The sequence below is a fragment of the Phoenix dactylifera genome, chromosome 5 (genome assembly GCF_051530095.1).
Source record: "Phoenix dactylifera cultivar Ajwa chromosome 5, Ajwa_hap1_PhDact_Kaust_v1.1, whole genome shotgun sequence".
NCBI classification, from domain to species: domain Eukaryota; kingdom Viridiplantae; phylum Streptophyta; class Magnoliopsida; order Arecales; family Arecaceae; genus Phoenix; species Phoenix dactylifera.
In genome coordinates this window covers 26774095-26788982 of record NC_143194.1, presented here as the reverse complement: position 1 = coordinate 26788982, position 14888 = coordinate 26774095, and the positions used below count along the sequence as shown (strand labels likewise).

Here is a 14888-nt window from a genome sequence, read left to right as displayed (position 1 = left end):
CACACACGCACGCCCACACGCGCGCTCGCGCACACGCGCGCGCGCGCAAAATTTGCTCCTCCTTATTTTGATCAATATAAATCAATACACATTGAGTTATCATATTACAGTTAGAAAGAGACTGTACACCTTATGTCATCTTCTTGTAGAATAAATTAATAATTTTAAAATCAATAATAAACCATTTAAATTAAAGATGCAACCTACTCAACATGATATATACTATGAAAAAAAAGTCCATAGATGGGTCAAAAATTTTCAATCACTTACAATATTAGTACAATTTTAAATTAATAATTTAAAGTTAATCAATCTTGCAATCTTAAATTAGCATTAGTATATCTCAGTTAGTATAAAAAATAAAAACTTTGAAGCAGCAGCAAGATTTGTCCAACTCTCAAAAGATATGAGAATTAAGATATGGAAACCTCAACATGAGCGAGAGTCATTTCCCCGACAAATAGTCTAACATTGCTTTTGGTAGGCACCGCTAGACGAGGACGCTTCTTAGGGTGGATGCGATTCTATCCAAGATGTCATGTTAAGTTGTACTGGAGGCATCTCTAGTCTCGTTAGGTGAGCTACCCTATTGCACCGGTAGAAGGGTGTGCATAAAAAAAGTTTAAAATAACTGCTCTATTGGCCCCCCTTGCTGCGTTCAACGTTTCAGTAACAACATTACTAGAGTTATTCTTGATTCCGATGACCGATTTTTACCCCAAAATATTTGGTTTTAAATCTTTATACTACTGTAGTAACAATATAATTGAAAATAATAAACAATAATAGAAAAATATTCCAAAAAACTATTCATTTTTATACTATGCAGCTTCTTTGAAGAAAGAATTAGCATAAAGGATTAAATTTTGATTTTTTTATTTAGAAAAATACTGCAGATAAAAAAAAATTAGAATTATTTATGTTATAGCAAACCATTATAACCATCATAAATTCACTATGTGGCATAAGGTCATAAAAGAGCTCAAAATTGTTATAATGGTTGTTATTTTAAGCCTCGACTATGATAGATGTATGCTAATATAGGAGGAAGATAGCGGTCATTGCAATCGATCATAATTTAGTGTCATTAATAGGTTAAACAAAAAAAATTATTTTTAATCTTCATATGAACTATTTCTTCAGATAAAATAATAAACTTTCAAATAAAATAAAAAAATTTCAAAATTCATTTGGACAAGGAACAAACTTTTTGAAAGAAAAGGGAAGAATAGGAGCAAATGAATTTTGATTTTTTTTTATTTTATTTGAAAGTTTATTATTTTATCTGAAGAAATAGTTCATATGAAGATTAATTCTTCCCTTTTCTTTTAAAAAGTTTGTTCCTGCATCTCTTAAGGGGCCTCAGGAGTCTGGGTTGGAGGAGAGAGGGACTTGTACTGCCTACCTTGCCTACCACTTTTGGTTGGACAGAAATGCCTAAGTCTTTGAGGATAGCAGCTCGTCCCTAATAGTGGTGGCGGCCAGAGCTCTACTGCACGCGGCAGAGTTTATCAGGACCGTTGAAGTTCCATCGACTGGGTTGGCTAGAGACATCTAAAGCCCCCTTCCTGCTTTTGCAGCGCGCAGATATGTATTTGTATCCTGGGTGCCTCCACCTCCTAATTTTCTAAAGGTGAACTTCGATGGCAGGGTGGCCAACAACAGGAGATGCGGAGGCGCAGGCTCCGTCATCAGAGATCATGATTACAGACTAGCAGCAGTGGGGGTCAGCAGATCTTCAACTCCTCTGTGATGTGTGCTGAGCTCAAAGCAGCCTGGGAACGCATCTCTTATGCCTGGGAGACACTGGGTACGGCTAAGCTCATCCTCGAGGGCGACTCAGCTATGGTGATCAACTGGATCCGGGATCGGAGACGCACAGGCAAGGGCAAACCGCTGCTCCTCGACATTCGCAAATTTCTGCAGGAGTGTAATTTCCATTAGGCCACATACATTTATAGGAAAGCAAACGGTGCAGCTGACTGGGTTGCTGCCTATGCGGTTTACTATTCCAGAGGCTTTGTATGAATGGATTGCGACATAGTGCTCGGTCCTTTATATGATTTTTTGTTTTCTTATGGTAAAAAGAAATCAAAAGAACATTGTTATTTTATCATTATTATCCATTATTTGTTATTATGATGTCATTAACGGCCATTACAATATTATTAAAAGATTGAAATCTTAGTTTGCTAGGGTAAGTAACGGCAATCGGTTGTAATTGGGGTCGATCCGATGGGATAATTAATGCTGCTTGCTTATTGGCACCTCGATACGTACTCCCCTCACCGTCATGCAGTGTCAGAACCACTCATTTCACGGCCACCCCGATACCATCAGCGTTGTGGAATGAAAAAAAGGCGCTTATGCAGATTGCGTATGGGCAAATCTAGTTGTCCTCGTGGCAGCTTCCATATTTAACGTCCGCCTATGTAACTTCAGGTCATTCATTCCGCTTTACGACACGTGTGCGGCGGAGAGTTCACGCAGTGAATTCTCGAATCTGGCATCCAGATCTTCTGCTGAGCGTACGATGCTTCACTGCCAAAGCAGCAAACCTCGTCATCAGATATTCTGGTGCTGCATCTCTTCTCTGTTCGCTTCTTTCTACAGCAGCCATCAAATTGTCCGGTGCAATGCTTTCGTCTTAAAAACGAAGCTACGAAGAATAATGATATAGATAGATGATTAACACGTTTGGACATGCAACGAACTCATAAAAATTAAGTCTATCTAGCTGATATGAATTGGCTATGTTAATTAATGTAATTCTGGAGATCAGACAAGGCACTTGTAAAGTAATCCATGTTTCCACGGGCATGACATCTTGGAGCGAGTCAGCTAAGCTGCTCAAGCATTCTGAGCTCAAAATCCATTTCTTGAAATATATTAACATTTGGCATCTGTTAGAGCCTTGTACTCTCACACCGAACTAATCATATGATGCAAGCAACTCTATAATGCATCGAGCGGTCCACTTAAGCCTGCCAAAATCTTAATTATGGCCTAGATGACCAATATTTGGTGCCAAATCCACACCAAGCTGCTTCCAATCTGGGTCCCACACACATGCAGCCCGACTCGTTCCTTCAGTCCTCCAGTTGCCAAGGTGACCACATAAGTAGGAGTAGGACCACACTGCTATGGCCATCGGTCGGCAAGCCTAGCGCATGCATATTTTTTGGGCTTCACTAATACTAAATAGTAGCCTTTCACTAATCCCGAATCAATCATTCCCTTCCACCATTAGTTAGACCATTGTAATTAATTATGGGAATGGAGCATCAAAAAATGCATCATCCAATCCTTTCCACCAATAAACTCTGTTAGCTTGGCCAAAAATCCAAGATGAAGTCGGCAATGGAGAGCATCATGATGGTGTGCTCTTTCTGAAGCCTGGCATGGCCAGCCTTTTGCCACCAAAATTTGGATGGAGTTGACTGCATGCATCGAGCACCCGACATCATCATCGACATGGATAATGAGCGCTGCATCCTCAACCGTGCTCGAGGTATTGTCCAAACTTGTAAGTGATGCAAAATGCGTACACCCTTCATTCCCCCGGAAAGGGAAGTAAAGGCCTGCTGAGCCCACTCAAATGTTCCCCCTAGTTTGGCATGCACGCTAGCTACATATGGCATTATACCAGGTTCTGTGCTGAATCCTTTCAAATGGTGGTATGTCGGCCATCTTTGGGTTCTCCTGTGCCGCATGAAGCAGCTATTCTCTTATTCAGCCGGATCTAATTTGCTGAAAAAAAAGGTCCGGAAACTTGAACCAATAATTGGGAGTTAAATCACAGATGCACCAAATTAGTGAAAGTTAAAACCACGTTCCCTTCCACGTCGTCCTGCGTAAGAACCCACATCAAGGTACCTTAGTCCTGTCAGTTTGAGGTCAGAAATATCCTATCGTCCAACTTTACTAGAGGAACAGATCTCATCTCATGCGGTCATTCAGCCTCCAATCAAGAATTGGATCCTTTTTGACAAGAGGGCTCCGTGCAGGTTCTATTAGTCCTCGAAGCTCACGATGGTTATAGCGCAAGGACCACCTACTAGGAGGCCATGATGTGTCTTGAGCGCCGGCACAAGGAACATGCTCCCATGCACCTGAACTCCAAATGATAACAAATACTGTAGTTTACACAGGTCCACGAGTAGGTTTTATGTGTGAATAGAATATATAAAAAGCATAAACATTCGACCACACCCAATCCAAGAAATGACCTCACGAAATAGACAAGCACGGGAGGGCACCGATAGAACGGGTAGTTCTAAATACACCCCCCCTATTGCTCAGGACACCCCCCAAAAATTAAAAAAAAAATACCCAAACTAACCTTTAGTGTAATTACCATATTGCCCTTGAAATTTTCTCAGTACACCCCCCTTCCTACTCCTCCGTTTCGTGCTCCGTTCGGCACTGGATCGCCGAACAAAATGCTTCTGTTCGGCTGAACGGTGCCGAACAGAAGGCTTCTGTTCGGCGATCCAGTGCCGAACAGAAGGCTTCTGTTCGGCAACCCTCAACCGAACAGAATCCTTCTGTTCGGCGGAGGGGAGGGGAGGAGGGGTAGGAGGGTGGGGAGGAGGCGGCGGAGGGGGGAGGGGTAGGAGGGGTAGTTGGAGGAGGGGGAGGTGGAGGAGAAGGAGGAGGAGGGGGAGGTGGAGGAGAAGGGGGAGGAGGGGTAGGAGGAGGAGGAGGAATGGGAGCAGGGAGGAATAGGGGGTGGAGGAGGAGGCAAAGAAGGGGAAGAAGGCGGAGGGGGATGCAGAGTAAGAGGGGATGGGGATGGGGGGCGGAGGTAGAGGGGTGGAGGAGTAGGAGGAGGGAGGAGGGAGGAGGAGGGTGAATAGGCGGAGGAGGAGGGGAGAGGGATGAGGGGGAGGCAGAGGTGGGCGGGAAGAGGGGGAGGGGGAGGAGGAGGATGAGGAGGGGGGAGGAGGAGGAGGCAGAGGCGGGGCGGAGGAGGAGGGGAGAGGGATGAGGGGGAGGCAGAGGTGGGCGGGAAGAGGGGGAGGGGGAGGAGGAGGATGAGGAGGGGGGAGGAGGAGGAGGCAGAGGCGGGGGGTGGGGAGGTGGGGGGTGGGGAGGGTGGGGGTAATTTAGAAATTTTTAATTTTTTAGGGGTGTCCTTAGCAAATGGGGGGGTGTAGAGAGTATTTAATTTTTTTTTAATTTTTGGGGGGTGTCCTGAGCAATAGGGGGGGTGTATTTAGAACTACCCCGATAGAACTCGTCTTCACAGCTCATGGCTCCAAATATCATGAATAAGGCCAAAGCTGATGAATTGCTACAGGTGCAAGAATAAGTGCACATACATATGAATCTAGACAACATACTTAGCACCCAAGATGGTGCTTCGCCCCACCTTTGGGATTTGGGGTGGGATGGGCTGCTTATGTTTTTATATCTATGTAGACTAGGATGATACTTCGATTCTCACGGGAATGTTGCTATTTGGAGCAAACTTCACTTTAGACAGTGGCGCAAACACCTCCTCCCTTTGGGGGTGGTTCGCATAGAAAATCCACAGGATGAGGCAGAGCAAGACCCCGATGGAGATCAGGGCCAGTCCAACACTGACCATGCGGAGGTCTTGCTCCAGATCGGGGCAGTAGTTTGTGGTGATGGTGTCGAACGTTTCTCGGACGAATTTGCAATCCTGAAGGCTGAGTAATAGCGGAGTGTAGTGATAGAGCGCATAGCTTACATTTACTGCCTCTGCCAGATGGAAATATATATCTGGGGTAATCCTTCCACTGCTGATACATAAACCTGAAAACGAAACTTTGCACGTGTAGTTCTGCCACACCTGAAAGGTTTTAAACATGGAGAGATTAATGCAAGTGAAGAAGATATTGCTATATTGATGATATCATAGCGGCAAAGAGACTATCAGATGACTGTAAGATGGTGAACACAGGACTAAAGTGGGATCCCCGTGGCAAAAGAGATGAAATGTTCCAAAAGAATTTAGAAAGCACAGCCATCTGAAAAAGGACAAATTATTTTAATTCACTTGTGGCGACTTTGAAATAAGACACATCTAGCAAGAAAATGTAGAATTAGTATGAGAGCAAGAAGGAAAATACTATGTTATGAATCTATTTTGCTACGTACTTACAAAGTGGGTCGAACAGTTTTAAACAAATCAATCCTTTTGTTTTACAAGTATAAAACTAATTCTACGTGAGGGCAGTGATGACAGCTGGCATACATGAAAGGACAAATAGTTTAGGATAGCACAGCATGATCTTGACTGGCCAGCAAGAAAATTTAACAACTAAGCTGGATTTCCAAGAGAGAAGCTAATAATTGCATCCAGGCTGCTATTGTTTTGTTTTATTTTGTTTGTTGTCAGAAAATCTGAGTCTAGTTTTCAATGCAAACTTAGAGACAATAATTTTTTTAGGATTTCAAGTTCATCTATCCTAGTAATTTCCCATTTCCTTTTTCTAAGCAAAGGTTACAAATGAAAAGCATTTTCAGGGAATTTTTGAAGTGTGAATTGCTTACGCACCACTGGTGCATCAGTGATTGGCACCTCTTGAGGTTCACATTGCCGATTGTTCAGCTGAGAATCGTATGGAGAACAGAGAGATGGCATTGGCTGTCCAGACTGATTGTAAAAATTGAACCCATCCTGGAATGCAGCATTTGAATTCGCAATAGCAAAAATTGCTATGTTGACTATGTTTACAAGCAGGCGAACCACTTCTTTACTTTGGTAGAGCGTGTGTTTTGTTGTCTGCTCATCAACACATGGGAGAATGTTACTGAGAGCTGTCTCTGCCTGAGGATAGCGCACCCACTCATCCATTGCTGTACAAGTATCTGCCGCAGCACTGTTGCAATCAACATATGTGATTCTTGTAAGATACCAAAGTGTACACATACATACATACGTACATACGTACATACATATATAAGTACATGCATGCATGCATACATACATACATACATAACCATTTAACTGTTGTATAGGAAAGGTTAGCACATAGAGATGAAATCACCAAAACACTCCTTTGTCTCTCTTCCCATGCACTGAGAAAACAGGAGGGGTGTTTTAGTAATTTCACCAGTATTAAAGGCATCCAAAAATCAAGAACATGAAGATGACATGTTTAGAATATCTGTAAAATTACCTACATACTCATATATTTAAATGCATGGAAATAAATTCAATGGGCCTTTTGGTAATACACCCCTAAATCAATACAGCTACTGCGCCTTGCCTTGCTACTCACAGCATGCAAACCTGCCATGCACACCATACGCACATCCAAGAACATCCATACAGATGTTCTGATCAGAGCATTTGATCACTTCTATGAAAAAGACAAAATGCCCTATATTTTTGTATAGTCATAGGTTTGTATAAATGAGAGTTTTGGTTCTTTGACTGGTTCTCATTTAATGAATGTAGCATTTCTTTTCTGTCTATGCATCAGTAAGAGGACAGAGTCAGTAGAATTCATGGAAATACAGTAGTTATTATCAACTAGCAACAACAATTTATAATGACTTCCATGAGATTAAAAATCCTATGTGTATGCATTCCGCGCAACCATTTGTGTGTTTGCATGCTTGCATGCACCTACTTATGCAAGCACATAGATATACAAGAACATATACACATGCACGTACCACGTTACAGTGAACAGCTTCCATATTAGAAACTGATCCATAGCAGTTGGATGTTGAATTTTTCTGGAGTTGATTGAACTTCTGATCCTAACCTCATTTTTTCATTGTTAACACATGTTCATTAAGAAACCTTTCACCTCTCAGAATGTAATAATAATGAATAGACAATAAATTGTAGAATATAATAGCTAAAGACCTGTCTATTGATTAGAAGAAGAATCATATTTGAGCATCATGGTAATATCAACGAATCAATTATTTGGGATGAAGTATAATTCCTTAAATTAAGAACTCACAACTCGTTGCTCAAATTTGACTATAGAAAAATGGAGAAAAGAAGAAAAAGGGGGTTCCAAGCGAGTCCACTATGTCATACTGGAGGAATTAGTGACAATAACCACCAATACTTCCAATGTGTCCTGGCTGATGAACACAACAATGAATACGAATTTTCTCGAGGGCTTGATCAAGTAAGATCATAAATATTCATTAATTTTACAAATTTCAACAGACCTTGATGGACATTTGGGGATCTCTATTTGGGGTATTTGGTTGACAAGTTTTTTACTAAAACAGCCAGGTTGTTTTACAAGATCTATGTTTGGTTGCTTTTCAGAAGCATTGTTTTGCCAAAATTGATAGAGTACTAGATTCTGATAAATGAGTTTTATGGAAAACAGGTCTCCCCCTTTTTTTCATCAAACCTATTTACAGAGAATCATATTTTATGATTATTTTTCTCCGAAAAACTCAAGACAACCAAACAGCCTATTTATATTTAGGTATTACCACGATGAACGATTCTGACAAGGATATTACAATCTTAGAAATTGGCAGATCCCTGTTGGCAGGTCTGGGATAAGGTGCGAAAAGAATCAATTATTGAACTGTTTGAGAAGGAGTGAATGAAATATGACATGCACTACAATTTTTTTTATTCGGTCCAGTTCGAAGAGAGTAATGCAGAGATTGTAGGTATATTCAGAGACATTTTGCTGATTCACCTTAAGCTGACAAAAGGATGTTTGAGTGTCTTGCATGCATCAAATCAGAACATTAAAAATTGTGTGAATCAATTTATCACAGGACAATAAAAAAGATAAATAGTTTCTGTTAAGATGGTTACTAAGATTAAACATAAGAAGGCAGATCACTGTGATTCAGTCCATTAGAATCTTGTTTTTGAGGAATATTTTACCATGTCTGGTCCATTTCTGTAAGTTTACTTAGAATGACATAGGCAGTCTAAAAAAGCCCATTACCCAGTTATGGTTTTGGCAAACCAGGGTCCTGGGAGGGTAACCTTTGGCCCTTTTTTTCCACACAAAGTGGCTGCTCCAATACTTCAACCCGCACCATTACACTTCTCAGCCCAAGCTTTTTACCATTCACCAAGCAAGGTGCAAACATAGTTGATACATCAAGATTTAGTTAGCATATATGGGTATGTATTTTATACATTAACCCAAGCAGTCATTCTGTTACAGGGGACCAGAATTCAAGTTCTTTGATTGTGTTCCAGATTTGGTTCAATATTCTTTTTTTTCTTTTTATTCGAGAAAAAAAAGAAGGGGGTGTACAAACTGCACTATTGGCACCCACGCTCTGGTTCAATATTCAAATCAAACTATATCTTGTTGTGAAGAATCCACTGCTCGTGTGTACTTCATGCATATAAGTCAACAACCCCCCCCCCCCCCCCACAAAAAAAAAGACAATTTTAAAGCATTTTGGATGATTTAGATCACCATGAAATGCATAAAATATTAAATCGGGTTACCTACCATGCACTTTGGCACTAGGCCTATAACTATGTGAATGATGCCCTCTGAACATTGAAGTTCCCATCTATATAGCACAAATGGTCTATGAACCTATTCCTTTGTGTATGTGCAAGCAGAAGTGCATGCAGACATTGAGAAACACGGTATATATCATTCTGTTGGTGATGCAAATATAATACTGATTGTTTAGATGACAGCTGTATAAGTTAGATTTGAAAGAATACACATGGAAAGAGCATATGCATGCTACCAATGAACAAAAAGCAGATATGCCAACAGTATGGTGAATAAGATACCCAAAAGGTTTATTTTGTTTTCCACGACTTCATCTGAGTTGTCATGTGCTTTCCGGTCTGTTATGTGAGCAAAAGCTGTTATTTTCACCATACTGCTTTAATTTGTCAAAGTCAGAGATGGTAAAACAATGCCCTTCTATAGAGAAAAAGTCTACATATACTTCAAAGGAGGTATAAAGAAAATTTTATAAGGGAACTTTACGAAAGATTGATTCCTGCAATGCATAGTTATTAAACACCTCTCTTGAAGGCTGATAAGGCATCCAAGAAAATCTGTTCTATACCCATCAAACATCATATTTCTTACAATTAGGGGTTTTTCGGAGTGGAGGTTGGGGTGGGGTTATTCTTGCAATTCTTGCACGAGGTATCAAGATTAACGCCATTTCAGGCTAGATATGTTTGAATATATTAAGTTGGGAAGTTGCCATCTACTTATACAATAATAATGTACAAATACATCCATTCATACTGACCATTCATTCAAACACTATGGAAATATTTCCATTTATGATTATTGAAATGTCATCATAACAACATATAAGATCACATTTTATCTTCACGGTCAGATAATTGTTTTTTGAAAAAAAAAATAAGAATAACAGAAAAGATTACACAGTATGTGGAGAATGAGAGCTCTGCCTGGCACATGAATTTGCCAATCTCCTAAGCAACAAGACTACAGATACAAGAATTTCTTAGATATCCAAGTATCTATATGCAAGTACAGACATATGTATGCGTGCACACTCATATGTATCATGCATGTATGTATTGCACATATACATGCATAAAAGTAGGAAGGGCAAAGTGTTGAATGAGATTCTTACTTATTGAGGATCACGAAAAATCCATAGAGAATGAAGGTAACTGCCACAAGGAGCCAACCGCTCATTATAAATCTGAAAGAACCAAATAAAAGATCTTAAATAGACATTAAGAATTTCAGACCTTGAAAAAAATTATATCAAGTTAGCCCGTAGTTTATCTCCAAATAAAAGTACACAGCTTTCAACTTACACATAAATTGCATGTTTGTGACCCAAAACTGAAAGCACTGCAGAGAAAAATTGCTGCAGGTCAAGATAAAATTATGGTAGATAAAAAGTTAAAGTACAAAAAAAAAAATCATTCTTGTGTTTGGAGAGACGTGAAAGAAGTGAACTAGTGCAAAAGAAATGAACTTCTATAAATGAAAAGTAATAAATTCTCAGTAAGGAGATAAATTTCATACAGAAACCAAGTATGGCCAGCAAAAGCATCAGTGATGCTACCACGATCAATATGGAACGCCTATCACAAGACAAAAGTTCAGTTTGTGATCTTAATATGGATATAGCGGTTGAGTAAACATATTCTAGAGACATACAAGTCATGGATGACTGCTCTGATTTTCTCAGAACTTTCATTTGTTTTCTCTGATAGGATACTAGCTGCACCATTTAAGGCTCCATTTAACTTGTCAATTTCATTCCAAATTTCTGATGGGAGATAGACCTCTGCCACATTAATCGTCTTGGCAGAGGACAGAAAATCTGTGACATTCCTTAGTATCTGAATAGTGAAATCTGATTGATTGACAACAAACTTTAAAGTATCCAAAACTTCCTCATGGAACTCATTCTGGCCCACAGAGAGAAGAATGCATCCGGTCCTGGTTTTATAAAAATAAAAGGACAGCAATGTCAATATGAGCTACCCAAGAAAATTAAAATAAGAAAATCAAAGTATCTACATTCGTTTGTGCAACATGTAACGATATATCATAAATAATAAATAAAAATTAAGACATGCAGTTATGATATTTTAGAAACTTTAACAGAAAATCTAAAGCTTGCTAGCCCATTTGACAGGTTAATATCTGCCTAAGGATAACATCTCATCCTGCTGATGAAGGTAAAAATGCCTCACCATTATCTTAACAAAACATATTCGGTAATAATATCCTGAAATGGAACTTACAGCAACGACTAGCATCTTCAACTACTTTATAGTTTTCCCACAAACCAAGATTCTTAAGTAAGAGATCAAATATGATATTTCATATCACCAAATGATAAAAAAACAAATTGCCATAATAAGATATAATTGATAAATGCAGATGGTACTAAGTTTTAGTCTATGTTTAAAACGTTCTAAGGGTCATGATTAAATAAGAACATCTTCTTAAAGTCCTAGGTCCTTCAAATGCTGAGGCACTTGTTCTTAAGATGTAAGGAACCATTAAGAGGTACAGGAGGAACAATTTACTTTATTTCCTCCCATTCAATATTTTTCTAACTGGAAATGCAATAGGTATAAGAAAGCCAAAAAAGGAATACTTAAACATGATTTTAAAGGCAATGCCATTTGCACTAACCCACATATAGTGTTTGACTCTTTAATCAAATTGAGACAACAAAATCTTTTCTTAACAAAATGGACAATTAAGGTCTAGATACATCTTGCTTGAGATAAAAGGAAGTAAAGAGTTTTATGGATTTATTTAGCCAGGGAACACGATATAATTTTATTAATATGCGCTTGGAAGTTCCAACATGACTTCCATTAGAAAAAGAAAAATTGGAAGTCTAAGTTATATGTCGTCCGCCAAGTTTCCATTAGTCTTGATTTATATCACGGGACGCCAAACATAATATAAGAATCAAAATAGCATCCTCAGGAAGTACATAATCAAGAAATAATGTAACATCTATCTGCAACTACATAAGCATCAACAGGCTCTATTAGTAGCTAACAACTATGCGAATTTTACACCATCAGTGCTGAAAAGCAGAATTTTTGCCAAGATATAATACTTGACGTTGGAGCTAGAAAAAAAGATACTTCTTCTTTTTTGAGCAATGAAAAAAAAAAACTGCCTCAAAATTAAGAAGACTTTATGAAAGTTTAAGTGTATTACAATGCAGCACATGTGAAGAGCATCAACAATGCAAGACAAATACATTGTGCAAGGAATGATCCTCCATCTTTGGTTCCCATTCCCCGTCTACAGCAGAGATGTGCACCTAAAACCAACCCGAAAGAAACAAACCATAATGCTGCAAGAACAAACCCAGCAGCTCCTGTAAATGCAACAGACTGCAAGAATACTGATCAATATTCAGTAAAAGAAATCCAGTTCAAATTTGAGGCAAAGAAGTAGCTATTATGAAAAGTTCATACCACTTGACCTGAACATTGCACGTGGGGCCACATGATAGAGAAATATTAAGATAATTTCAAACAAAAATTTTCAATTCAATAATGCATTTCAGCAAACTAGATAACTGTTATTATATTTTGCAAAAATAGGAGTGCAGCCAATCAACAAAACGATCTTATCTTGCCATCTTCGAGCTTGTTGTTATTGTTCACCAATATGGTGGTAAATTTTAGAGACTCTTTTGCATATGCATGCAATATTGACGGTAACTTTTCACTACAAAAATACAAACTTCACAAAAGAGAATTTCCCCCACTAAACCAATGGAGGACAGAGATAATTAATTTAAGTGTTTTCACTTCTGCTGTTATCAGTCAGAACTCTCGTTATTCAAAAAACATCACAAATTTAAAGCCACAGATACCATCAGCTCTGTAGCATCTGCTCCATCATTCCTACTGTCTCACCTATAAATGATGCTCCCTGACTTCTTTTTCTTATTTCTTATTTTTATCTGGACAATAATGCCACATAGCATCTTAAAGATTCCGCTTGTATCAGATTCAATCATAACCATCATAACTTCGTTGGCATCATAAAATCAAGCTTCAACCCAAAAGTTACTGGAAAACATCCCAATTTCAGCAGTTTTTCTATCCATTATATTTCAGTACACAAATGAAACAAAACAAAATTATGAAAAAGCAGGGCAAATTTAAATTACTTACAACCCAGTAATGCTTGTCAGTAATGTTCCAACCTCCGCCATACATTCTGAAATTATCAAGTATATCCGGCCTTCTCGTTCTGTTTGCCGCTAAAAGTAGTGGGAATTTTGCACTTGGAGCCGAAGCTATTGGTTCTGGTGCCATTGGTGTCAATTTTAAGAGATCCTTCGCCCATGCCGGCAAACTCTTTAAATCTTCACTTAACCAAAAAGATTAAAGAAAGCCAAATTAACTCAGAGAGACAGAGAGAAAATTCCAAGTAACATAACATAAATATGTCAAAACATGCAAAAAGGAAACAGCTCGGAGTGCATCCCATCATGGGCCACAAGCAGAGGATCCGGCAAAACCACGTCATGTCGTCTCCTTGCCTCACCACTCTCCACCATCAAGAAAGCGCAAGCAAGAAAGCAAGAAACCTGGCAAACAAACGAGAACGATCAAGAAGCAAGATCATCTCACCGACCTAGACTAATCTTCCTGGCGCCTTCCGCTCCACCAGCGAGGGCAAGCGACGCCTCGGAGGCCGCGAAAAGAGAGACCAAGACGAGGAGGCAGAAGGCGATCCCCCTGCCGCCGCTTCCTCCGGCGCCGGCGGAGCCGCGGGCATCCATCGGCCGATCTCAGCTCAAGAACAGCGAACGGAGAGATCGCATCGGGACCAACAACCAAGAACGATCACAGGAATCCTAAGGTTTCGCTCTCATCTCCCTCCCCTCCATGGATTCTCGGGTTAGGGTTTGGAGCCGAAGCGGAGGAGGAGTGGAGAAGAAAGGAGGAGGAGAATAAGAAACGGAGAGAAGAACGCGGGGAAGGCAGGAAGGTATGGGTCCGAAAGGCCTTTTATCGGCGGGAGAGGAAAGAGCTCCCGCGGGGCGAGTGGAGTGGATTAAAGAGCACTAAACCGGTCTCGTTACTATAAATTTTAATGACGTGGCAAATTCTTGAGCCAAATATTTTCTAACCCTGTTTATTGCGTTGGAAATTCCGAGTGGGTCCCGTGTCAATCCCGTGTGGTGAAAGCGCATTGCTTGATGGTTTCATTAAGGGTTATCTTCGTCGGTCTCCTAAAAAGGAACGGATCTTAGTGGATCTTTACCTCGCCTTTGGTTCTGCATGATTATGATGGGAAGGCCCTGATATCTGGAGATATTTACGAGAGTACCATTATCCGTTTTCTCTTGTTGACCGGGACGGGAATTGGACGAGAGCGATGGGATGGAAGAGGACGTTCCGGTCTGTCATTTAGGCACATGAGTAGGGGTATTTGCGTCATATAATT

General features: G+C 39.8%; 1 protein-coding gene across 2 annotated transcripts; it reads right to left on the bottom strand.

Moving 5' to 3' along the window:
* Nucleotides 1–4160: 4160 nt before the first annotated feature.
* On the bottom strand, nt 4161–14507 carry LOC103722872 (uncharacterized). Of its 2 annotated transcripts, XR_016413241.1 has the most exons (10): nt 14073–14497; nt 13607–13800; nt 12636–12814; nt 11103–11387; nt 10968–11026; nt 10754–10790; nt 10564–10635; nt 6527–6851; nt 5240–5818; nt 4161–4276 (listed from the first exon to the last, which is right to left on the bottom strand). XR_016413241.1 is itself a non-coding variant. In XM_089930788.1 (9 exons), the coding sequence occupies exons 1-9, from the start codon at nt 14218–14220 to the stop codon at nt 5426–5428; spliced, it is 1692 nt and encodes a 563-aa protein (XP_089786914.1). In that variant the 5' UTR covers nt 14221–14507; the 3' UTR covers nt 5271–5425. The 2 variants fall into 2 exon arrangements, 1 of the variants encoding a protein (XP_089786914.1); XM_089930788.1 differs by lacking the exon at nt 4161–4276 and having other exon boundaries at nt 5271–5818; nt 14073–14507.
* Nucleotides 14508–14888: the final 381 nt, after the last annotated feature.

Excerpts from the sequence above, each read along its gene's own strand:
- LOC103722872 (XM_089930788.1), bottom strand. The coding sequence starts at position 14,220 with ATGGATGCCCGCGGCTCCGCCGGCGCCGGAGGAAGCGGCGGCAGGGGG. Across the intron at positions 11,388-12,635 it reads CTCTTCACATGTGCTGCATT|GACCGGATGCATTCTTCTCT; the intron begins GTAATACACTTA and ends TTATAAAACCAG. Across the intron at positions 10,636-10,753 it reads CACAAACATGCAATTTATGT|ATTTATAATGAGCGGTTGGC; the intron begins GTAAGTTGAAAG and ends TGGTTCTTTCAG.